Genomic DNA, 24,707 nt, shown 5'->3' with positions numbered 1-24,707 from the left:
TTTCCAGTTACTTTTTAGTGACCATATTTCACGCAACTCTAATCGTTGATGGAAAAAGTTATGTTTGAAGAAGAAGAAAACGAAGAAGAAGAAGAAGAAGAAAAAGAAGAAGACGAAGAAGAAGACGAAGACGAAGAAGAAGAAGAAGAAGAAGAAGAAGAAGAAGAAGAAGAAGAAGAAGAAGAAGAAGAAGAAGAAGAAGAAGAAGAAGAAGAAGAAGAAGAAGAAGAAGAAGAAGAAGAAGAAGAAGAAGAAGAAGAAGAAGAAGAAGAAGAAGAAGAAGAAGAAATAGGAGAGGAAGAAAAAGGAGAAAAGAAAAAGAACAGCAATAAAAAAAACAACAACAACAAAAAATAACAACAACCACAACAACATCTATTACTACTACAACAAAAAAAAACAACAAAAACAATAGCAACAATAAAAACTGCAGCAGCATCAGCAGCAACAAAAATAACAAACAAAACAGCAATAACTGAAAGAAAACATCAACAGCAAGAATTAGAAAAGGAAAACAGAAACGACTTTAAATTGTTGTCAGGACGTTCGATTCTACAGACGGTCATTGACCTTTGAGACATACTCTTTTCCCATCAAGCAGCTAAAACTGACGAATGGGAAAAGGGGATCCCAATACGATTACCGCAAGCGTTAACAGAAACTAGGTCAGGGAAACCCCCATTCAACTGCGGTGACGGCTTTATCGCCTTGCCTGGCGTCGTAAAAAAAAACCCAAAGCACTTAAGGTTCAAACAAGACTGCCGTTGTCGTGGGGAATACCTTCCTAATTGTAGTTCCAAAATATAACTGCAAACGGTGATTACTATAAAAGGTTCTTAAAAGCTATGCCAATATCATTTATTGAATACCATAGCCTGCAAAGCACTGTTCAAGACATTAAATTGAATTTTGACTTTAGGAACAGAAATCCAGTATAAAATTTCATATATTTTGTGTCGTTGCTACAAGAGTTGGATAAACAATGCTTTCGGGTAAAGGAAAACCTATAATAGCAATTCTTAACCACAGACGCCTTGAGTCTAGATTTTCTTACCACTTTAACCAGTACTTGTTTAAATAACAATACAAAAGATATATCCACTATAATTTTATCGATTGTCAAAGGACACATTAATTAATCGTGGTTAATTCTTTTACGTGATTGAATTCTCCGTAACAGAAAAATCTTATCTAGAATCGAGCATTAAAATAGTTGCTCACCGAACTGACGAAAAATGATCTTAAGAAATGTGTCAAAAATTTTCATTTTACTTTTTTTTAATGATGTCCGCGTTTTAAATGTTTACCACTTTAAAAAATTACAAAATGAGCAGATCGTCACAGTCAAATATTGTTATGTTTTTATGAAGAGAACTTTCAAAAAGAGAAAGAGAAAGAAATAACTTATTCAAATGACTGTCACACTTAAATATGGTTACATTTCCGAACTTTTCAAGTTATTTCAGTTATTTCTCAAATAACAAATGAAGACTTGTATTTCTAACTTGTTGAAATCATCGTGTCTTTCCAGTCTCCACAAAGTACGTCTCATTAGCCATCCTGGCTATCTTCAGCGTAGTTGGGACCGCTCTGGCAAGTCCAGTGTCACAACCAACGATCGACAACCCTTGTAGGATAACAAGCTCTGCTCCTCCCGAGTATCTGCCCTTGCAAGAAGAGATTGCTCTCACATTGAACGTGTTAGAGACTTTGAGATCAAGCTGTGAGGATGGTGTCACTACTATGGTAAGTGTTCTTTATAATCTTTTTATATTGATGTTTCACCTTTGTGTATGCCTAGCAAGATTACAGGGTAAAAAAAGACGTTTTGATTATTTAAAACCACATTGTGAGATATGCATGATTCAAGGAAGATAAAAATCTATGCATTTTACTTTTAGCAACAATATGTTGACAATCCTATCGTTTCTATTTTTTACCCATACATGCATCGCAACCGTATGATACACAGGGGACAAACATTGTGCCCGTTAAAACCTAGTAAAGCACCAACGATAACCAAAACGCACAAGATGACTGTTTTTTACAATTGGGTGGGTGTTTGAAGCCTTCAAAGAGGTCTGAAAATAATGTTAATTTGTTTCTTTTTTCTTTTCCCAGACTACTGAAAATCTGCTGACCAGTGATGAAATCGACATGCTAATGGATAACCCAATGTACAATCTTCCTGGCCTACCCTTGGCCACAGCTACAAGAAACGTCAGTGAAGAAAATGTAAGCCCCTCTTTTAAAAATATTTTATCCTTGAACGTTTTGAAAGCATTAAATCTGACCTGAGTTTAATTAAACATTCCGTGTAACATTAGTCTTCTTAGAGAAATATGCATTTTTAAAAGTCAAAAGGCTGGCTGTTCCCAATTACAATACTCTGTCTTAACAATGTGTCTCTCTCTCTCTTTCTCTCTGTCTCTCTGTCTCTCTGTCTCTCTGTCTCTCTCTCTCTCTCTCTCTCTCTCTCTCTCTCTCTCTCTCTCTCTCTCTCTTCTCTCTCACTTTATCTCTCTGTCTCTTTGTCTTTCCCTAACTCTTACAACAACAATCTACTGTTTGTTACAAAACCCATCCTTCAATATTCAATTTGATCTGTTTAAACAGCAAGAAAGATACAACAGTAATCGTTTCATGTTCTTCTCTGTGCAGGTTTTCCTTTACAATCTTGATCAAAGTGCTCTGAATGTTACTTTGACCATTAAACTTTTAAAGACATTTACAACAAGTTTGTCAAACACATTTACTCAACTGGCCAAAAATCTGGCTATTGTTGATGAAAAGTTGCTTGAAGTAAGTTGTCGACTGGACTCTGTCATCTCAGTGGCTGAAGAAGGGTTGACGCAGAGTCAGCGAGAAACAGCCAGAGAACTCTATCATGCTATCCTGGCTACATACGCCACATTTGAAAACAAGATAGACTTTAGCCCAATTTCAGACCAGAAAGAACTAACGAGATACATTTACCGTGGTCTCAGTTCTCTGGGGGGATTCACGGCACTTTGGAAAGATGCTCTAGAGCTTGGAACAAACATTGGGCAATAGGTAAAAAGAAAGTTACTATAAAGATTTTCACGTTCACCAACATTGCACAAAGGCATGACCAGATTGCACAATTTTACTGCCTGTGCCAGTTGCTTGGTGGTGGACAGTTCCAATTAACCCGTCTAAGGCCATGGTATATAACTCATGTTTATTGTTACATGTACGGAATATGTTGACAATCCTAGTTTGGGCAGTAAGTAGTTGATTAGGCTTCCCCTGAAAAGTGTCTCTGTTTTCTAAAAGCTTTCCTCCTTGGGCATTGCAGAATATTCCCTTAAAAACAACATATAGAGGCCCTCATTTTTTATTTCAAATGTGCTTTTATACTCCCACTCTACACGAGGTAAGCTAGCACGGCGTTGGGACCCGCTTTTTATTTGAAAATCACTGTGCTCCTTTTTACACTGCACTGAACGAGAAGGCATAAGACCACACGATTATCTTTAAAAACGATGCTCTTCTGTTATTTATTCTTATAATGCATCACTTCATGCATGAGCAAACATTTTACAGGCAGCCAAAAACAAAGATTCTTTGAAATCTCTTTTTAAACTAGATGTGTATGACACAATGTATTTTTGAATGCCCACTTGTACATCCATATAAAGCATCACAAAAAGTACTCATAAAAACTATTCCTAGTGCTTTAAAACTCCCCGCTGGACACTGAGTCTGGTAACATGGTGTTGGTGCCCTTTTCCCTTACCGTCTTTTTCACCTTCTTTCAATTTTGTTCCACACTCAAGTAAATTACACGAAAGAGCATAGAATGAAACTTTCATCTTATATCAAGATTTCTTGGAATTTCTACTGATCCATTTAATGCACCAGCTAATCAGGAAAGTTTGGAGAACTCTTTTGACAACTAAATTTGTACACTGTCAAGTAATGTGGGATGCACACCTATTCATGTATAGTGATTACAGTCATGTTACCTCTCATTCAAACTGTTCTATATTGTAAATATACGTACTTAAGAATATGCAATACTGGCCATTCTTGATGCTTATGAGATATTTTAGATGTTAAGAAATGACTATAATAAGAGAAAACGTAAAGTAACATACATAAATTTTACGTCGTGTAGATGTGAAGGAAAACATTTTCAGTCTCAGTCCGAGAAGCACTATAAAGTACGAGACGAATAGAAAGAACAAAGCAGTGAATTGTATCACGTGCAGTTGTCTAGTTACAGGATTCTGCTGAGACAAACACTCGCTTAGAATTTAATTTTGTTCACGATATTCGTTTGTTCTATTCTCAGATGGCAAGCATATTACTCGAGGACTACCACGATGTGTCGGTGTTTACAGTTTTCGCCCAACAAGTCTACGAGGAGGAAGACGGAAATGAAGTCCTGAAAGCTGACCTCCTGAAAGTCAAACATTACTTCTATTCCACTTTGTGCAAGCTGGACACAATCTTGGGTTCGATCAACAGTCCTGTCTCAAATTTTGCTAGTTCTGATGTGATGCCAGACTCGTTGAAAAATATCACATCAGATAAGTACAGATACATACGGGCATTCTTGTTGTTAAATAGTGCCATGAAACACATTGAAGTTCTTCATAAAGATTATGAAAAATTGCCACAAAATGTCTCCTCTGCTTAAAATGCTTTAGACATAGCACGAAAGAAACATCAATGATCATTTTAAGATAAATACCTCTGGAGACCCACCGATGACCGAAATCTTTCTATCTATTTGTCGGTACTATCATAGATTGTAGTAGTATGTATGTCTCACTTTCCAAGATCTGAATTTTAATCTAAGTTTTAAAAAGTCTCCAAATATTTTTTATGTCTTTTTATTTGAGCAGTGTCTATATGTACATAGTTTATGTCCTTACAAAAGTGAATGTCTAATAAGTTTTAGAATTTTTACGGGTAAAGACAGGGGCTTTTAATAGTGATAGACAGTCATGTAATATATTTATGTTTAATATTTCTTTGTCTGATCTAATGGTATTCACAACAAATGTACGAGTATTGTATTGTTTTTAAATTATATATGAAGTGAAACCTGCCTTTTTCCGTTTGTTGTAACCTGGTTGCTGGAACACTAATCTTTAATGTACCTATCTTCTCTTTTTCATCATTTTAGTTTACTTCCTGGATTAAAACATACATAGTAAAGCATAACATAACCCGTGAAGAGTGGAGTTAATTTTTAGTTAAGAGACAGATTTTAAAGATCCAAGCTAAAGGCATCCCCGACACCCTAATTCTCGTTACGTTTTAAATGTTATCAGTATACAAACCCTAAACACAAGGACTAGAACATTATACAAATTCAGAAGACAAATCCTTTAGAAAATTCCTCAAACAGTGAAATTCCACAATTCAGGTACTCACATTTTCTTCTTGTACATTTGAATGACACATCGAGTTGTAACATGTTATGAGCATATGAATAATTTATTGTATGATATGATACTTTACTGTACACAAATGTTGATTGTTTTGAGTATGTAATTTTGTTGTTTCTATGCCTGTTAACTCTGATCTTGCTCCGATCTTTATTTTTAAAGGGTCGGTTGCGATCAAAAGGTATGAGTTCCCAACTCAATCTGTATACAAGTCAAGCTATATTAGCTGCTAATCAAAATGGTTATTTGTTTTTAAAGATTGTCCAGTGATTCTTTCCTGCCTTTTTGTGAAGGATTGCGGAAATTTTTAGCTTTTTCATTTTTACTGTACGTTTAATTTTTTGTTTTAGTTTTTTTTTAAACAGTACACATTTGTATATTACACATGCCAATTGTGAATTTCTCAATTTATCTTAAATAAAAACGTGTACATATTGCAATTAATTCATGCTATAGTGCTTTGTTGAAACTAAATTGTATCTGTATGTTTTCCATGTCAATTGCAAATACCAATGAAATAGTCATGCCAAACCATTAAAGGCCAATAAAAGTAATTTAGATTTTCAACTGATGTCTTTTCAACTATTTATAAAATATAGTTTTTTTATTATTCGAACTGTACACCAACGACAGTTGTATAGAGGTTAAATGATTCTCCCTCTGATGCAAGAGACCTGAAATCGATACTCCTGTTAAAAGAATCTTTATTTTCTTTTTTTTTCTGGGTGGGGGGGACTCGGGAGTGGGCTCTGATGAGATATAATATAGATCCCAACCAGGGTTGGACCTTTCTCTGGCAGGATCATTGCACGCCTTCTAAATTATCAGAAAGCAACAAGACAGGTGATTTTTCAAGGTGTCGCAGTACCATCTGAAAAAGTCATTCTTTGCCTCATATTTTGTTATCAAAATCGTCGGAGCAGTTCTTCTGAACTTAAACAGACTCTTGAAGTCCCCATTCCTAATTAAGATTTCGAAACAGTGCCATAAAGATAGACGGTGGGCACTCAAGGGCTAGAGAATACGGTTTTCGCCTTTCATTCTAAAGGTCCCGGGTACGAAACCTGACAGTATAGGAAAATGTTCTCCAATATAATGTTCTGCTTTCAGTTTCTTTCCCGCTCTCAATGTTTTGCCCCACTCCACTTTGCCCCCTTCTCTTGGCACCGGACTCTTTCTGTAGCCTTCCTACTGTTACTTCTTGGCTCTTTCCAACTGCTGTCTTTCAGCCACAACCGTGTTCTTATGGCAGATGCGATCTAACACCTAGCTTTTTAGGATAAGGTGGAAAAAATGTCGGAGGTCCCTTGCGCAACTTGGCTCGTTAAAGATCCCTTGGTGATGGTCTTAAAATCTATTAGACTACCAACTTCAACACGTCAAATGTGTCCCGCACGCTCATATGACCTTATGCAGTTGTGGGCGCCGTAAAACACTTACAAGGAAAAGAATAAAGAACGAAAGATCATCGTCATAGAAACACGCAACATACAATGCTGCTTATTTGCTATTTTTAAGACCTGTAGACTCCATCTAGTGGAAGAAAGAGACATACTATGGTTGACACTCTTGTTTATACTGTTTGGAAGAAGTACCACGAAATATCTACATAATATGTGTGCGTTATGGAGAAAAGGGTGCAATTTTTTTTACCTTTTTGTAGTTTATTTCACTTCTGCATTGAAATAACCGCTCGTGATGACTGTTTTCATTAAAAGAAAAAATTGTAGACTGCTGTTTGTTTGTTTTTATTTATAACTCGGTCATGTATGTAGTGAAGTAGTGAAGGGTGCATCAATAATATTTTGTGGAAAAAAACCCGTTAAAGTCTCATGTGCATTTAACCACAAGACAAAGCATCAATTCTGGCACTAGTAGCCATGACACTACCAAGAAAAGTAAAATTCTCCCGGAATACGCATGTTTGTGTCTGGATAAACGACGTTTGTTGAGCTTTAAGCGGGTCGGTGGAGGAATTCAATATTAATCTTGTGCTGCTTATAAGCCGCAAATTTTCACAACAGTTAGAAGAACCCACCCATTTTTGCATGCTGGTCTCGTTATGTTACAACAGAGCACAGTCATCAGCAAACAGATGGTCTCTATAGATTGATGCAAGAGACGTCAATACACAGGGACTTCATATACACCGTCTGCTCCAGGTTCCGGACTGAGAGTTCAACGAGTCAGCATTCATGTCACCCGTGAACCGAACGACAAGTTATCTCGCAGTCTATGGATCTTACTTCATTCAGCACTGGTGTCAACAGTACGAAAAGCTACACATATCTATCTCTGTCCTTGAATGAGATAGATAGATAGATATATCGATGTTTTGATTTGATCTGTGCAATTGTCTTTCTTTTATCTGGCAGCTCATTCTATATCCGCTCTCTCTCCACTAAAGGGATGTATATTGTTTGGAGACTTTCATACAATTTCCGGGTATTCCTTGTGTCGTTGTGTTTGTGAGTTTCACATGTTATTTTACCCAACTCACGCTAAAACTTTCTTCTGCATGTCTCAAAAGCGTTTTACTTTGGTTGAAACGAAGGTCATAGAAGTGTCCTTGGAAGACTCGACTCTCCACTTGGATGTTCTGTTTGATTTCAACAATATTTTCTTTGAATCAATCCTGATAGTAATAATCTTTACCAATTATTGTACAGCACGCACAGCCGTCAGAAAAGACTGACCACGCAAAGCCTTTAAACACTTTTGTTGGTGAAAAATGGACTCACTGTACTTAAACGGTACTCACCAGGTGAACTTTGCCTTTTTTTCTGTCGTACACTTGGCATCCTATGTAGTGGTATACTCCAGACTACAGAACCTGTTTGATATTTTGAGGAAGACCAGAAGTAAGATGGCAAGAAGACAGCAAAGAACAGAGGTGTACAACCAGGACACGCAAAACAACAGACAAAACAGAGGGGGGAACGTTATTAGTGGGCTGCTTCATGCAGTGGAAGGACAAAACACACATAAAAAAGACATTGCCATGAACTGTTTTCTTTAGCCTTAAGAATAACCTGTTGTGCTATCTTTCCGTTCCAATAGTATCTAAAAGCACTATAAGACTATTTTCTAGATTCAACAACTGTATCATTTGTCTTATTCACGTTAAGACCTGGACTTTTTACTATGTTTCTATAATTGTTTCACTGTTTATGATAAAGAAGTTTGCCGATATACCACTGCCATGCCTAACTAAGATTGCAATCTGTTATTTCATATTCACAGTAATTTGCCTTGATTTTTACACCTAATTGAGATCCCAGTAACGATTCCTGATAGTATTTTCTATCTGTGTCTAGATCTGTAATAGTCGTCTCTACCTAAGTCAAAAGTGGTTAAACTATAAAAAAAAAAATAAACCACACAAAAACACAGAGAGAGAGAGAGAGAGAGAGAGAGAGAGAGAGAGAGAGAGAGAGAGAGACTCATACACACAAGCACACACACACATACACACACCCACACACACACATACACACACACACACACACAAACACACACACACACACACACACACACACACACACACACACAAACCCCGCTCTCACACCCCCACACACACTGCTAATCGCTCCAATACCGCATGCAAGAGACCTGAGTTCTATCCCAAATGGGGAGGAAATTTCTTTTAAACCAGAATCTCAATCTTTCGGCTATGATGTTATATCCCTCTCAAATCAGGTTGGTCCCGACAGGCAGGGTCGGTAGCCCGCCTCCTAAATAATCTAATTTGGGACTACTATGGAGTAAAAAGCCTATATTATCATTATTATTAATAGTATCATTATTATTTTTTAAATTATTATTATTGTTATTATTATTAATATTAATATTCTTCTTCTTCTTCTTCTTCTTCTTCTTCTTCTTCTTCTTCTTCTTCTTCTTCTTCTTCTTCTTCTTCTTCTTCTTCTTCTTCTTCTTCTTCTTCTTCTTCTTCTTCTTCTTTATTATTATTATTATTATTATTATTATTATTATTATTATTATTATTATTATTATTATTATTATTATTATTATTATTATTATTATTGTATTATTTGTATTATTATAATATTATATTATTATTATTATTATTAGTGTTATTATTATTATCATTAATTATTATCATTATTATTATTATTATTATTATTATTATTATTATTAATATTATTGTTATCGTAGGTAAGCATAACACTAGGAAATAGTTTTCTCTGTAATTTCAAGGGCCGTTACATTTTTCTAATTCTTTAATTTTACGTAATTTTTACTAGAACTATTTTCCAAGTTACTTTTTAGTGATCATATTTCACGCAACTCTAATCGTTGATGGAAAAAGTTATGTTTGAAGAAGAAGAAAACGAAGAAGAAGAAGAAGAAGAAAAAGAAGAAGACAAAGAAGAAGACGAAGACGAAGAAGAAGAAGAAGAAGAAGAAGAAGAAGAAGAAGAAGAAGAAGAAGAAGAAGAAGAAGAAGAAGAAGAAGAAGAAGAAGAAGAAGAAGAAGAAGAAGAAGAAGAAGAAGAAGAAGAAGAAGAAGAAGAAGAAGAAGAAGAAGAAGAAGAAGAAATAGGAGAGGAAGAAAAAGGAGAAAAGAAAAAGAACAGCAATAAAAAAAACAACAACAACAAAAAATAACAACAACCACAACAACATCTATTACTACTACAACAAAAAAAACAACAAAAACAATAGCAACAATAAAAACTGCAGCAGCATCAGCAGCAACAAAAATAACAAACAAAACAGCAATAACTGAAAGAAAACATCAACAGCAAGAATTAGAAAAGGAAAACAGAAACGACTTTAAATTGTTGTCAGGACGTTCGATTCTACAGACGGTCATGGACTTATACCTTTGAGACATACTCGTTTCCCATCAAGCAGCTAAAACTGAAGAATGGGAGAAGGGGATCCCAATACGATTACCGCAAGCGTTAACAGAAACTAGGTCAGGGAAACCCCCATTCAACTGCGGTCGCGGCTTTATCGCCTTGCCTGGCGTCGTAAAAAAAAACCCCCACAGCACTTAAGGTTCAGACAAAACTGCCGTTGTCGTTGGGAATACCTTCCTAACTGTAGTTCCAAAATATAACTGCAAACGGTGATTACTATAAAAGGTTCTTAAAAGCTATGCCAATATCATTTATTGAATACCATAGCCTGCAAAGCACTGTTCTAGACATTGAACTGAATTTTGACTTTAGGAACAGAAATCCAGTATAAAATTTCATATATTTTGTGTCGTTGCTACAAGAGTTGGATAAACAATGTTTTCGGGTAAAGGAAAACCTATAATAGCAATTCTTAACCACAGACGCCTTGAGTCTAGATTTTCTTACCACTTTAACCAGTACTTGTTTAAATAAAAATACAAAAGATATATCTACTATAATTTTATCGAGTGTCAAAGGACACATTAATTAATCGTGGTTAATTATTTTACGTGATAGAATTCTCCGTAACAAAAAAATCTTATCTAGAATCGAGCATTAAAATAGTTACTCACCGAACTGACGAAAAATGATCTTAAGAAATGTGTCAAAAATTTTCATTTTACTTTTTTTTAATGATGTCCGTGTTTTAAATGTTTACCACTTTAAAAAATTACAAAATGTGCAGATCGCCACAGTCAAATATTGTTATGTTTTTATGAAGAGAACTTTCGAAAAGAGAAAGAGAAAGAAATAACTTATTCAAGTGACTGTCACACTTAAATATGGTTACATTTCCGAACTTTTCAAGTTATTTCAGTTATTTCTCAAATAACAAATGAAGACTTGTATTTCTAACATGTTGAAATCATCGTGTCTTTCCAGTCTCCACAAAGTACGTCTCATTAGCCATCCTGGCTATCTTCAGCGTAGTTGGGACCGCTCTGGCAAGTCCAGTGTCACAACCAACGATCGACAACCCTTGTAGGATAACAAGCTCTGCTCCTCCCGAGTATCTGCCCTTGCAAGAAGAGATTGCTCTCACATTGAACGTGTTAGAGACTTTGAGATCAAGCTGTGAGGATGGTGTCACTACTATGGTAAGTGTTCTTTATAATCTTTTTATATTGATGTTTCACCTTTGTGTATGCCTAGCAAGATTACAGGGTAAAAAAAGACGTTTTGATTATTAAAAACCACATTGTGAGATATGCATGATTCAAGGAAGATAAAAATCTATGCATTTTACTTTTAGCAACAATATGTTGACAATCCTATCGTTTCTATTTTTTGCCCATACATGCATCGCAGCCGTATGATACACAGGGGACAAAAATTGTGCCCCGTTAAAACCTAGTAAAGCACCAACGATAACCAAAACGTACAAAATGACTGTTTTTTACAATTGGGTGGGTGTTTGAAGCCTTCAAAGAGGTCTGAAAAAAATGTTAATTTGTTTCTTTTTCTTTTCCCAGAATACTGAAAATCTGCTGACCAGTGATGAAATCGACATGCTAATGAATAACCCAATGTACAATCTTCCTGGCCTACCCTTGGCCACAGCTACAAGAAACGTCAGTGAAGAAAAAGTAAGCCCCTCTTTTAAAAATATTTTATCTTTGAACGTTTTGAAAGCATTAAATCTGATCTGAGTTTAATTAAACATTCCGTGTAACATTAGTCTTCTTAGAGAAATATGCATTTTTAAAAGTCAAAAGGCTGGCTGTTCCCAATTACAATACTCTGTCTTAACAATGTGTATGAAAATCGTGCTGTAGATTATTTTCTTTTGGTTTATTATGATTTCATTTTAGAAAATCATACTCTTGCATTTCACAAAAAGTACTTCAGAACTGCAGAGACTAATCTTACACACGTACCCCTAAATATGTACATTTTTGGCATTTACGAACTTCCTTCACCCCCCAACTCCCGTCTCTCTTTCTCTCTCTCTCTCTCTCTCTCTCTCTCTCTCTCTCTCTCTCTCTCTCTCTTCTCTCTTTCTTTATCTCTCTGTCTCTTTGTCTTTCCCTAACTCTTACCACAACAATCTACTGTTTGTTGCAAAACTCATCCTTCAATATTCAATTTGATCTGTTTAAACAGCAAGAAAGATACAACAGTAATCGTTTCATGTTCTTCTTTGTGTAGGTTTTCCTTTACAATCTTGATCAAAGTGCTCTGAATGTTACTTTGACCATTAAACTTTTAAAGACATTTACAACAAGTTTATCAAAACACATTTACTCAACTGGCCAAAACTCTGGCTATTGTTGACGAAAAGTTCCTTGAAGTAAGTTGTCGACCTTCTTTCAATTTTGTTCCACACTCAAGTAAATTACATGAAAGAGCATAGAATGAAACTTTCATCTTATATCAAGATTTCTTGGAATTTCTACTGATCCATTTAATGCACCAGCTAATCAGGAAAGTTTGGAGAACTCTTTTGACAACTAAATTTGTACACTGTCAAGTAATGTGGGATGCACACCTATTCATGTATAGTGATTGCAGTCATGTTACCTCTCATTCAAACTGTTCTATATCGTAAATATACGTACTTAAGAATATGCAATACTGGCCATTCTTGATGCTTATGAGATATTTTAGATGTTAAGAAATGACTATAATAAGAGAAAGCGTAAAGTAACATACATAAAGTTTACGTCGTGTAGATGTGAAGGAAAACATTTTCAGTCTCAGTCCGAGAAGCACTATAAAGTACGAGACGAATAGAAAGAGCAAAGCAGTGAATTGTATCACGTGCAGTTGTCTAGTTACAGGATTCTGCTGAGACAAACACTCGCTAAGAATTTAATTTTGTTCACGATATTCGTTTGTTCTATTCTCAGATGGCAAGCATATTGCTCGAGGACTACCACGATGTGTCGGTGTTTACAGTTTTCGCCCAACAAGTCTACGAGGAGGAAGACGGAAACGAAGTCCTGAAAGCTGACCTCCTGAAAGTCAAACATTATTTCTATTCCACTCTGTGCAAGCTGGACACAATCTTGGGTTCGATCAACAGTCCTGTCTCAGATTTTGTTAGTTCTGATGTGATGCCAGACTCGTTGAAAAATATCACATCAGATAAGTACAGATACATGCGGGCAATCTTGTTGTTAAATAGTGCCATGAAACACATTGAAGTTCTTCATAAAGATTATGAAAAATTGCCACAAAATGTCTCCTCTGCTTAAAATGCTTTAGACATAGCACGAAAGAAACATCAATGATCATTTTAAGATAAATACCTCTGGAGACCCACCGATGACCGAAATCTTTCTATCTATTTGTCGGTATTATCATAGATTGTAGTAGTATGTATGTCTCACTTTCCAAGATCTGAATTTTAATCTAAGTTTTAAAAAGTCTCCAAATATTTTTTATGTCTTTTTATTTGAGCAGTGTCTATATGTACATAGTTTATGTCCTTACAAAAGTGAATGTCTAATAAGTTTTAGAATTTTTACGGGTAAAGACAGGGGCTTTTAATAATGATAGACAGTCATGTAATATATTTATGTTTAATATTTCTTTGTCTGATCTAATGGTAATCACAACAAATGTACGAGTATTGTATTGTTTTTAAATTATATATGAAGTGAAACCTGCCTTTTTCCGTTTGTTGTAACCTGGTTGCTGGAACACTAATCTTTAATGTACCTATCTTCTCTTTTTCATCATTTTAGTTTACTTCCTGGATTAAAACATACATAGTAAAGCATAACATAACCCGTGAAGAGTGGAGTTAATTTTTAGTTAAGAGACAGATTTTAAAGATCCAAGCTAAAGGCATCCCCGACACCCTAATTCTCGTTACGTTTTAAATGTTATCAGTATACAAACCCTAAACACAAGGACTAGAACATTATACAAATTCAGAAGACAAATCCTTTAGAAAATTCCTCAAACAGTGAAATTCCACAATTCAGGTACTCACATTTTCTTCTTGTACATTTGAATGACACATCGAGTTGTAACATGTTATGAGCATATGAATAATTTATTGTATGATATGATACTTTACTGTACACAAATGTTGATTGTTTTGAGTATGTAATTTTGTTGTTTCTATGCCTGTTAACTCTGATCTTGCTCCGATCTTTATTTTTAAAGGGTCGGTTGCGATCAAAAGGTATGAGTTCCCAACTCAATCTGTATACAAGTCAAGCTATATTAGCTGCTAATCAAAATGGTTATTTGTTTTTAAAGATTGTCCAGTGATTCTTTCCTGCCTTTTTGTGAAGGATTGCGGAAATTTTTAGCTTTTTCATTTTTACTGTACGTTTAATTTTTTGTTTTAGTTTTTTTTTAAACAGTACACATTTGTATATTACACATGCCAATTGTGAATTTCTCAATTTATCTTAAATAAAAACGTGTACATATTGCAATTAATTCATGCTATAGTGCTTTGTTGAAACTAAATTGTATCTGTATGTTTTCCATGTCAATTGCAAATACCAATGAAATAGTCATGCCAAACCATTAAAGGCCAATAAAAGTAATTTAGATTTTCAACTGATGTCTTTTCAACTATTTATAAAATATAGTTTTTTTATTATTCGAACTGTACACCAACGACAGTTGTATAGAGGTTAAATGATTCTCCCTCTGATGCAAGAGACCTGAAATCGATACTCCTGTTAAAAGAATCTTTATTTTCTTTTTTTTTCTGGGTGGGGGGGACTCGGGAGTGGGCTCTGATGAGATATAATATAGATCCCAACCAGGGTTGGACCTTTCTCTGGCAGGATCATTGCACGCCTTCTAAATTATCAGAAAGCAACAAGACAGGTGATTTTTCAAGGTGTCGCAGTACCATCTGAAAAAGTCATTCTTTGCCTCATATTTTGTTATCAAAATCGTCGGAGCAGTTCTTCTGAACTTAAACAGACTCTTGAAGTCCCCATTCCTAATTAAGATTTCGAAACAGTGCCATAAAGATAGACGGTGGGCACTCAAGGGCTAGAGAATACGGTTTTCGCCTTTCATTCTAAAGGTCCCGGGTACGAAACCTGACAGTATAGGAAAATGTTCTCCAATATAATGTTCTGCTTTCAGTTTCTTTCCCGCTCTCAATGTTTTGCCCCACTCCACTTTGCCCCCTTCTCTTGGCACCGGACTCTTTCTGTAGCCTTCCTACTGTTACTTCTTGGCTCTTTCCAACTGCTGTCTTTCAGCCACAACCGTGTTCTTATGGCAGATGCGATCTAACACCTAGCTTTTTAGGATAAGGTGGAAAAAATGTCGGAGGTCCCTTGCGCAACTTGGCTCGTTAAAGATCCCTTGGTGATGGTCTTAAAATCTATTCGACTACCAACTTCAACACGTCAAATGTGTCCCGCACGCTCATATGACCTTATGCAGTTGTGGGCGCCGTAAAACACTTACAAGGAAAAGAATAAAGAACGAAAGATCATCGTCATAGAAACACGCAACATACAATGCTGCTTATTTGCTATTTTTAAGACCTGTAGACTCCATCTAGTGGAAGAAAGAGACATACTATGGTTGACACTCTTGTTTATACTGTTTGGAAGAAGTACCACGAAATATCTACATAATATGTGTGCGTTATGGAGAAAAGGGTGCAATTTTTTTACCATTTTGGAGGTTATTTCACTTCTGCATTGAAATAACCGCTCGTGATGACTGTTTTCATTAAAAGAAAAAATTGTAGACTGCTGTTTGTTTGTTTTTATTTATAACTCGGTCATGTATGTAGTGAAGTAGTGAAGGGTGCATCAATAATATTTTGTGGAAAAAAAACCGTTAAAGTCTCATGTGCATTTAACCACAAGACAAAGCATCAATTCTGGCACTAGTAGCCATGACACTACCAAGAAAAGTAAAATTCTCCCGGAATACGCATGTTTGTGTCTGGAAGAACGACGTTTGTTGAGCTTTAAGCGGGTCGGTGGAGGAATTCAATATTAATTTTGTGCTGCTTATAAGCCGCAAATTTTCACAACAGTTAGAAGAACCCACCCATTTTTGCATGCTGGTCTCGTTATGTTACAACAGAGCACAGTCATCAGCAAACAGATGGTCTCTATAGATTGATGCAAGAGACGTCAATACACAGGGACTTCATATACACCGTCTGCTCCAGGTTCCGGACTGAGAGTTCAACGAGTCAGCATTCATGTCACCCGTGAACCGAACGACAAGTTATCTCGCAGTCTATGGATCTTACTTCATTCAGCACTGGTGTCAACAGTACGAAAAGCTACACATATCTATCTCTGTCCTTGAATGAGATAGATAGATAGATATATCGATGTTTTGATTTGATCTGTGCAATTGTCTTTCTTTTATCTGGCAGCTCATTCTATATCCGCTCTCTCTCCACTAAAGGGATGTATATTGTTTGGAGACTTTCATACAATTTCCGGGTATTCCTTGTGTCGTTGTGTTTGTGAGTTTCACATGTTATTTTACCCAACTCACGCTAAAACTTTCTTCTGCATGTCTCAAAAGCGTTTTACTTTGGTTGAAACGAAGGTCATAGAAGTGTCCTTGGAAGACTCGACTCTCCACTTGGATGTTCTGTTTGATTTCAACAATATTTTCTTTGAATCAATCCTGATAGTAATAATCTTTACCAATTATTGTACAGCACGCACAGCCGTCTGAAAAGACTGACCACGCAAAGCCTTTAAACACTTTTGTTGGTGAAAAATGGACTCACTGTACTTAAACGGTACTCACCAGGTGAACTTTGCCTTTTTTTCTGTCGTACACTTGGCATCCTATGTAGTGGTATACTCCAGACTACAGAACCTGTTTGATATTTTGAGGAAGACCAGAAGTAAGATGGCAAGAAGACAGCAAAGAACAGAGGTGTACAACCAGGACACGCAAAACAACAGACAAAACAGAGGGGGGAACGTTATTAGTGGGCTGCTTCATGCAGTGGAAGGACAAAACACACATAAAAAAGACATTGCCATGAACTGTTTTCTTTAGCCTTAAGAATAACCTGTTGTGCTATCTTTCCGTTCCAATAGTATCTAAAAGCACTATAAGACTATTTTCTAGATTCAACAACTGTATCATTTGTCTTATTCACGTTAAGACCTGGACTTTTTACTATGTTTCTATAATTGTTTCACTGTTTATGATAAAGAAGTTTGCCGATATACCACTGCCATGCCTAACTAAGATTGCAATCTGTTATTTCATATTCACAGTAATTTGCCTTGATTTTTACACCTAATTGAGATCCCAGTAACGATTCCTGATAGTATTTTCTATCTGTGTCTAGATCTGTAATAGTCGTCTCTACCTAAGTCAAAAGTGGTTAAACTATAAAAAAAAAATAAACCACACAAAAACACAGAGAGAGAGAGAGAGAGAGAGAGAGAGAGAGAGAGAGAGAGAGAGAGAGACTCATACACACAAGCACACACACACATACACACACCCACACACACACATACACACACACACACACACAAACACACACACACACACACACACACACACACACACACACACAAACCCCGCTCTCACACCCCCACACACACTGCTAATCGCTCCAATACCGCATGCAAGAGACCTGAGTTCTATCCCAATTGGGGAGGAAATTTCTTTTAAACCAGAATCTCAATCTTTCGGCTATGATGTTATATCCCTCTCAAATCAGGTTGGTCCCGACAGGCAAGGTCGGTAGCCCGCCTCCTAAATAATCTAATTTGGGACTACTATGGAGTAAAAAGCCTATATTATCATTATTATTAATAGTATCATTATTATTTTTTAAATTATTATTATTGTTATTATTATTAATATTAATATTCTTCTTCTTCTTCTTCTTCTTCTTCTTCTTCTTCTTCTTCTTCTTCTTCTTCTTCTTCTTCTTCTTCTTCTTCTTCTTCTTCTTCTTCTCATTCTTCTTCTTCTTCTACTTCTTCTTCTTCTTCTTCTTCTTCTTCTTTTCATTATTATTATTATTATTATTATTATTATTATTATTATTATTATTGTATTAATTGTATTATTATAATATTATATTATTATTATTATTATTAGTGTTATTATTATTATCATTAATTATTATCATTATTATTATTAATATTATTGTTATCGTAGGTAAGCATAACACTAGGAAATAGTTTTCTCTGTAATTTCAAGGGCCGTTACATTTTTCTAATTCTTTAATTTTACGTAATTTTTACTAGAACTATTTTCCAAGTTACTTTTTAGTGATCATATTTCACGCAACTCTAATCGTTGATGGAAAAAGTTATGTTTGAAGAAGAAGAAAACGAAGAAGAAGAAGAAGAAGAAAAAGAAGAAGACAAAGAAGAAGACGAAGACGAAGAAGAAGAAGAAGAAGAAGAAGAAGAAGAAGAAGAAGAAGAAGAAGAAGAAATAGAAGAGTAAGAAAAAGGAGACAAGAAAAAAAACAGCAATAAAAACAACAACAACAACAACAAAAAATAACAACAACCACAACAACATCTACTACTACTATAACAACAAAAACAACAAAAACAATAGCAACAATAAAAACTGCAGCAGCATCAGCAGCAACAAAAATAACAAACAAAACAGCAATAACTGAAAGAAAACATCAACAGCAAGAATTAGAAAAGGAAAACAGAAACGACTTTAAATTGTTGTCAGGACGTTCGATTCTACAGACGGTCATGGACTTATACCTTTGAGACATACTCGTTTCCCATCAAGCAGCTAAAACTGAAGAATGGGAGAAGGGGATCCCAATACGATTACCGCAAGCGTTAACAGAAACTAGGTCAGGGAAACCCCCATTCAACTGCGGTCGCGGCTTTATCGCCTTGCCTGGCGTCGTAAAAAAAAACCCCCACAGCACTTAAGGTTCAGACAAAACTGCCGTTGTCGTTGGGAATACCTTCCTAACTGTAGTTCCAAAATATAACTGCAAACGGTGATTACTATAAAAGGTTCTTAAAAGCTATGCCAATATCATTTATTGAATACCATAGCCTGCAAAGCACTGTTCTAGACATTGAACTGAATTTTGACTTTAGGAACAGAAATCCAGTATAAAATTTCATATATTTTGTGTCGTTGCTACAAGAGTTGGATAAACAATGTTTTCGGGTAAAGGAAAACCTATAATAGCAATTCTTAACCACAGACGCCTTGAGTCTAGATTTTCTTACCACTTTAACCAGTACTTGTTTAAATAAAAATACAAAAGATATATCTACTATAATTTTATCGATTGTCAAAGGACACATTAATTAATCGTGGTTAATTATTTTACGTGATAGAATTCTCCGTAACAAAAAAATCTTATCTAGAATCGAGCATTAAAATAGTTACTCACCGAACTGACGAAAAATGATCTTAAGAAATGTGTCAAAAATTTTCATTTTACTTTTTTTTAATGATGTCCGTGTTTTAAATGTTTACCACTTTAAAAAATTACAAAATGTGCAGATCGCCACAGTCAAATATTGTTATGTTTTTATGAAGAGAACTTTCGAAAAGAGAAAGAGAAAGAAATAACTTATTCAAGTGACTGTCACACTTAAATATGGTTACATTTCCGAACTTTTCAAGTTATTTCAGTTATTTCTCAAATAACAAATGAAGACTTGTATTTCTAACATGTTGAAATCATCGTGTCTTTCCAGTCTCCACAAAGTACGTCTCATTAGCCATCCTGGCTATCTTCAGCGTAGTTGGGACCGCTCTGGCAAGTCCAGTGTCACAACCAACGATCGACAACCCTTGTAGGATAACAAGCTCTGCTCCTCCCGAGTATCTGCCCTTGCAAGAAGAGATTGCTCTCACATTGAACGTGTTAGAGACTTTGAGATCAAGCTGTGAGGATGGTGTCACTACTATGGTAAGTGTTCTTTATAATCTTTTTATATTGATGTTTCACCTTTGTGTATGCCTAGCAAGATTACAGGGTAAAAAAAGACGTTTTGATTATTAAAAACCACATTGTGAGATATGCATGATTCAAGGAAGATAAAAATCTATGCATTTTACTTTTAGCAACAATATGTTGACAATCCTATCGTTTCTATTTTTTGCCCATACATGCATCGCAGCCGTATGATACACAGGGGACAAAAATTGTGCCCCGTTAAAACCTAGTAAAGCACCAACGATAACCAAAACGTACAAAATGACTGTTTTTTACAATTGGGTGGGTGTTTGAAGCCTTCAAAGAGGTCTGAAAAAAATGTTAATTTGTTTCTTTTTCTTTTCCCAGAATACTGAAAATCTGCTGACCAGTGATGAAATCGACATGCTAATGAATAACCCAATGTACAATCTTCCTGGCCTACCCTTGGCCACAGCTACAAGAAACGTCAGTGAAGAAAAAGTAAGCCCCTCTTTTAAAAATATTTTATCTTTGAACGTTTTGAAAGCATTAAATCTGATCTGAGTTTAATTAAACATTCCGTGTAACATTAGTCTTCTTAGAGAAATATGCATTTTTAAAAGTCAAAAGGCTGGCTGTTCCCAATTACAATACTCTGTCTTAACAATGTGTATGAAAATCGTGCTGTAGATTATTTTCTTTTGGTTTATTATGATTTCATTTTAGAAAATCATACTCTTGCATTTCACAAAAAGTACTTCAGAACTGCAGAGACTAATCTTACACACGTACCCCTAAATATGTACATTTTTGGCATTTACGAACTTCCTTCACCCCCCAACTCCCGTCTCTCTTTCTCTCTCTCTCTCTCTCTCTCTCTCTCTCTCTCTCTCTCTCTCTCTCTCTCTCTCTTCTCTCTCTCTATCTCTCTCTCTGTCCCCCTCTCTCTCTATCTGTCTCTCTATCTCTCTCCCTCTCTCTCTCTCAATCTCTCTCTCTCTTTTTCTCTATCTCTCTCTCTTTCTCTCTTTCACTTTCTCTCTCTCTCTCTCTTTCTCTCTCTCTCTCTCTCTCTCTCTCTCTCTCTCTCTCTCTCTCTCTCTCTCTTCTCTCTTTCTTTATCTCTCTGTCTCTTTGTCTTTCCCTAACTCTTACCACAACAATCTACTGTTTGTTGCAAAACTCATCCTTCAATATTCAATTTGATCTGTTTAAACAGCAAGAAAGATACAACAGTAATCGTTTCATGTTCTTCTCTGTGCAGGTTTTCCTTTACAATCTTGATCAAAGTGCTCTGAATGTTACTTTGACCATTAAACTTTTAAAGACATTTACAACAAGTTTATCAAACACATTTACTCAACTGGCCAAAAATCTGGCTATTGTTGATGAAAAGTTGCTTGAAGTAGGTTGTCGACTGGAGTCTGTCATCTCAGTGGCTGAAGAAGGGTTGACGCAGAGTCAGCGAGAAACAGCCAGAGAACTCTATCATGCTATCCTGGCTACATACGCCACATTTGAAAACAAGATAGACTTTAGCCCAATTTCAGACCAGAAAGAACTAACGAGATACATTTACCGTGGTCTCAGTTCTCTGGGGGGATTCACGGCACTTTGGAAAGATGCTCTAGAGCTTGGAACAAACATTGGGCAATAGGTAAAAAGAAAGTTACTATAAAGATTTTCACGTTCACCAACATTGCACAAAGGCATGACCAGATTGCACAATTTTACTGCATGTGCCAGTTGCTTGGTGGTGGACAGTTCCAATTAACCCGTCTAAGGCCATGGTATATAACTCATGTTTATTGTTACATGTACGGAATATGTTGACAATCCTAGTTTGGGCAGTAAGTAGTTGATTAGGCTTCCCCTGAAAAGTGTCTCTGTTTTCTAAAAGCTTTCCTCCTTGGGCATTGCAGAATATTCCCTTAAAAACAACATATAGAGGCCCTCATTTTTTATTTCAAATGTGCTTTTATACTCCCACTCCACACGAGGTAAGCTAGCACGGCGTTGGGACCCGCTTTTTTATTTGAAAATCACTGTGCTCCTTTTTACACTGCACTGAACGAGAAGGCATAAGACCACACGATTATCTTTAAAAACGATGCTCTTCTGTTATTTATTCTTCTAATGCATCACTTCATGCATGAGCAAACATTTTACAGAAAGCCAAAAACAAAGATTCTTTGAAATCTCTTTTTAAACTAGATGTGTATGACACAATGTATTTTTGAATGCCCACTTGTACATCCATATAAAGCATCACAAAAATTACTCATAAAAACTATTCCTAGTGCTTTAAAACTCCCCGCTGGACACTGAGTCTGGTAACATGGTGTTGGTGCCCTTTTCCCTTACCGTCTTTTTCACCTTCTTTCAATTTTGTTCCACACTCAAGTAAATTACACGAAAGAGCATAGAATGAAACTTTCATCTTATATCAAGATTTCTTGGAATTTCTACTGATCCATTTAATGCACCAGCTAATCAGGAAAGTTTGGAGAACTCTTTTGACAACTAAATTTGTACACTGTCAAGTAATGTGGGATGCACACCTATTCATGTATAGTGATTACAGTCATGTTACCTCTCATTCAAACTGTTCTATATTGTAAATATACGTACTTAAGAATATGCAATACTGGCCATTCTTGATGCTTATGAGATATTTTAGATGTTAAGAAATGACTATAATAAGAGAAAACGTAAAGTAACATACATAAATTTTACGTCGTGTAGATGTGAAGGAAAACATTTTCAGTCTCACTCCGAGAAGCACTATAAAGTACGAGACGAATAGAAAGAACAAAGCAGTGAATTGTATCACGTGCAGTGGTCTAGTTACAGGATTCTGCTGAGACAAACACTCGCTTAGAATGTAATTTTGTTCACGATATTCGTTTGTTCTATTCTCAGATGGCAAGCATATTGCTCGAGGACTACCACGATGTGTCGGTGTTTACAGTTTTCGCCCAACAAGTCTACGAGGAGGAAGACGGAAATGAAGTCCTGAAAGCTGACCTCCTGAAAGTCAAACATTATTTCTATTCCACTTTGTGCAAGCTGGACACAATCTTGGGTTCGATCAACAGTCATGTCTCAGATTTTGTTAGTTGTGATGTGATGCCAGACTCGTTGAAAAATATCACATCAGATAAGTACAGATACATGCGGGCATTCTTGTTGTTAAATAGTGCCATGAAACACATTGAAGTTCTTCATACAGATTATGAATAACTGCCACAAAATGTCTCCTCTGCTTAAAATGCTTTAGACATAGCGCGAAAGAAACATCAATGATCATTTTAAGATAAATACCTCTGGAGACCCACCGATGACCGAAATCTTTCTATCTATTTGTCGGTACTATCATAGATTGTAGTAGTATGTATGTCTCACTTTCCAAGATCTGAATTTTAATCTAAGTTTTAAAAAGTCTCCAAATATTTTTTATGTCTTTTTATTTGAGCAGTGTCTATATGTACATAGTTTATGTCCTTACAAAAGTGAATGTCTAATAAGTTTTAGAATTTTTACGGGTAAAGACAGGGGCTTTTAAAAGTGATAGACAGTCATGTAATATATTTATGTTTAATATTTCTTTGTCTGATCTAATGGTAATCACAAGAAATGTACGAGTATTGTATTGTTTTTAAATTATATATGAAGTGAAACCTGCCTTTTTCCGTTTGTTGTAACCTGGTTGCTGGAACACTAATCTTTAATGTACCTATCTTCTCTTTTTCATCATTTTAGTTTACTTCCTGGATTAAAACATAAATAGTAAAGCATAACATAACCCGTGAAGAGTGGAGTTAATTTTTAGTTAAGAGACAGATTTTAAAGATCCAAGCTAAAGGCATCCCCGACACCCTAATTCTCGTTACGTTTTAAATGTTATCAGTATACCAACCCTAAACACATGGACTAGAACATTATACAAATTCAGAAGACAAATCCTTTAGAAAATTCCCCCAACAGTGAAATTCCACAATTCAGGTACTCACATTTTCTTCTTGTACATTTGAATGACACATCGATTTGTAACATGTTATGAGCATATGAATATTTTATTGTATATTATGATACTTTACTGTACACAAATGTTGATTGCTTTGAGTATGTAATTTTGTTGTTTCTCTGCCTGTTAACTCTGATCTTGCTCAGATCTTTATTTTTAAAGGGTCGGTTGCGATCAAAAGTTATGAGTTCCCAACTCAATCTGTATACAAGTCAAGCTATATTAGCTGCTAATCAAAATGGTTATTTGTTTTGAAAAATTGTTCAGTGACTCTGTTCTGCCTTTTTCTGAACAATTTCGGACATTTTTAGCATTTTCATTTTTATTGTACATTTAATTTTTTGTTTTGTTTAAAAACATATGCCAATTGTGAATTTCTCAATTTATCTTAAATAAAAACGTGTACATATTGCAAATAATTCATGTTATAGTGCTTTGTTGAAATTAATTGCTAAATTGTATCTGTATGTTTTCCATGTCAATTGCAAATA

General features: G+C 35.6%; 3 protein-coding genes across 5 annotated transcripts; all 3 read left to right on the top strand.

Moving 5' to 3' along the window:
* Positions 1–851: 851 nt before the first annotated feature.
* Positions 852–7,152, top strand: LOC101852910. Of its 2 annotated transcripts, none has more exons than XM_035968653.1 (5): positions 852–992; positions 1,532–1,746; positions 2,122–2,235; positions 2,662–3,054; positions 4,319–4,401. In XM_035968653.1, exons 1-4 carry the CDS (start codon positions 983–985, stop codon positions 3,052–3,054), a joined length of 732 nt encoding a protein of 243 aa, XP_035824546.1. In that variant the 5' UTR covers positions 852–982; the 3' UTR covers positions 4,319–4,401. The 2 variants fall into 2 exon arrangements, with proteins under 2 accessions (XP_035824546.1, XP_035824547.1); XM_035968654.1 differs by lacking the exon at positions 2,662–3,054 and adding an exon at positions 6,656–7,152 and having other exon boundaries at positions 855–992.
* Positions 7,153–10,170: 3,018 nt separating this feature from the next.
* Positions 10,171–15,602, top strand: LOC101852678. 2 transcript variants are annotated; one of them, XM_035968652.1, is made up of 5 exons: positions 10,171–10,697; positions 11,237–11,451; positions 11,827–11,940; positions 13,204–13,286; positions 15,541–15,602. In XM_035968652.1, exons 1-5 carry the CDS (start codon positions 10,688–10,690, stop codon positions 15,569–15,571), a joined length of 453 nt encoding a protein of 150 aa, XP_035824545.1. In that variant the 5' UTR covers positions 10,171–10,687; the 3' UTR covers positions 15,572–15,602. The 2 variants fall into 2 exon arrangements, with proteins under 2 accessions (XP_035824545.1, XP_005093997.1); XM_005093940.3 differs by lacking the exon at positions 15,541–15,602 and having other exon boundaries at positions 13,204–14,871.
* Positions 15,603–18,920: 3,318 nt separating this feature from the next.
* Positions 18,921–23,966, top strand: LOC101852460. Its single transcript, XM_005093939.3, has 4 exons — positions 18,921–19,447; positions 19,987–20,201; positions 20,577–20,690; positions 23,112–23,966. The coding sequence occupies exons 1-4, from the start codon at positions 19,438–19,440 to the stop codon at positions 23,430–23,432; spliced, it is 660 nt and encodes a 219-aa protein (XP_005093996.1). The 5' UTR covers positions 18,921–19,437; the 3' UTR covers positions 23,433–23,966.
* Positions 23,967–24,707: the final 741 nt, after the last annotated feature.

This window comes from Aplysia californica, unplaced genomic scaffold, assembly GCF_000002075.1.
Source record: "Aplysia californica isolate F4 #8 unplaced genomic scaffold, AplCal3.0 scaffold00072, whole genome shotgun sequence".
NCBI classification, from domain to species: Eukaryota; Metazoa; Mollusca; class Gastropoda; order Aplysiida; family Aplysiidae; genus Aplysia; species Aplysia californica.
This window is presented reverse-complemented; position numbering and strand designations above follow the sequence as displayed.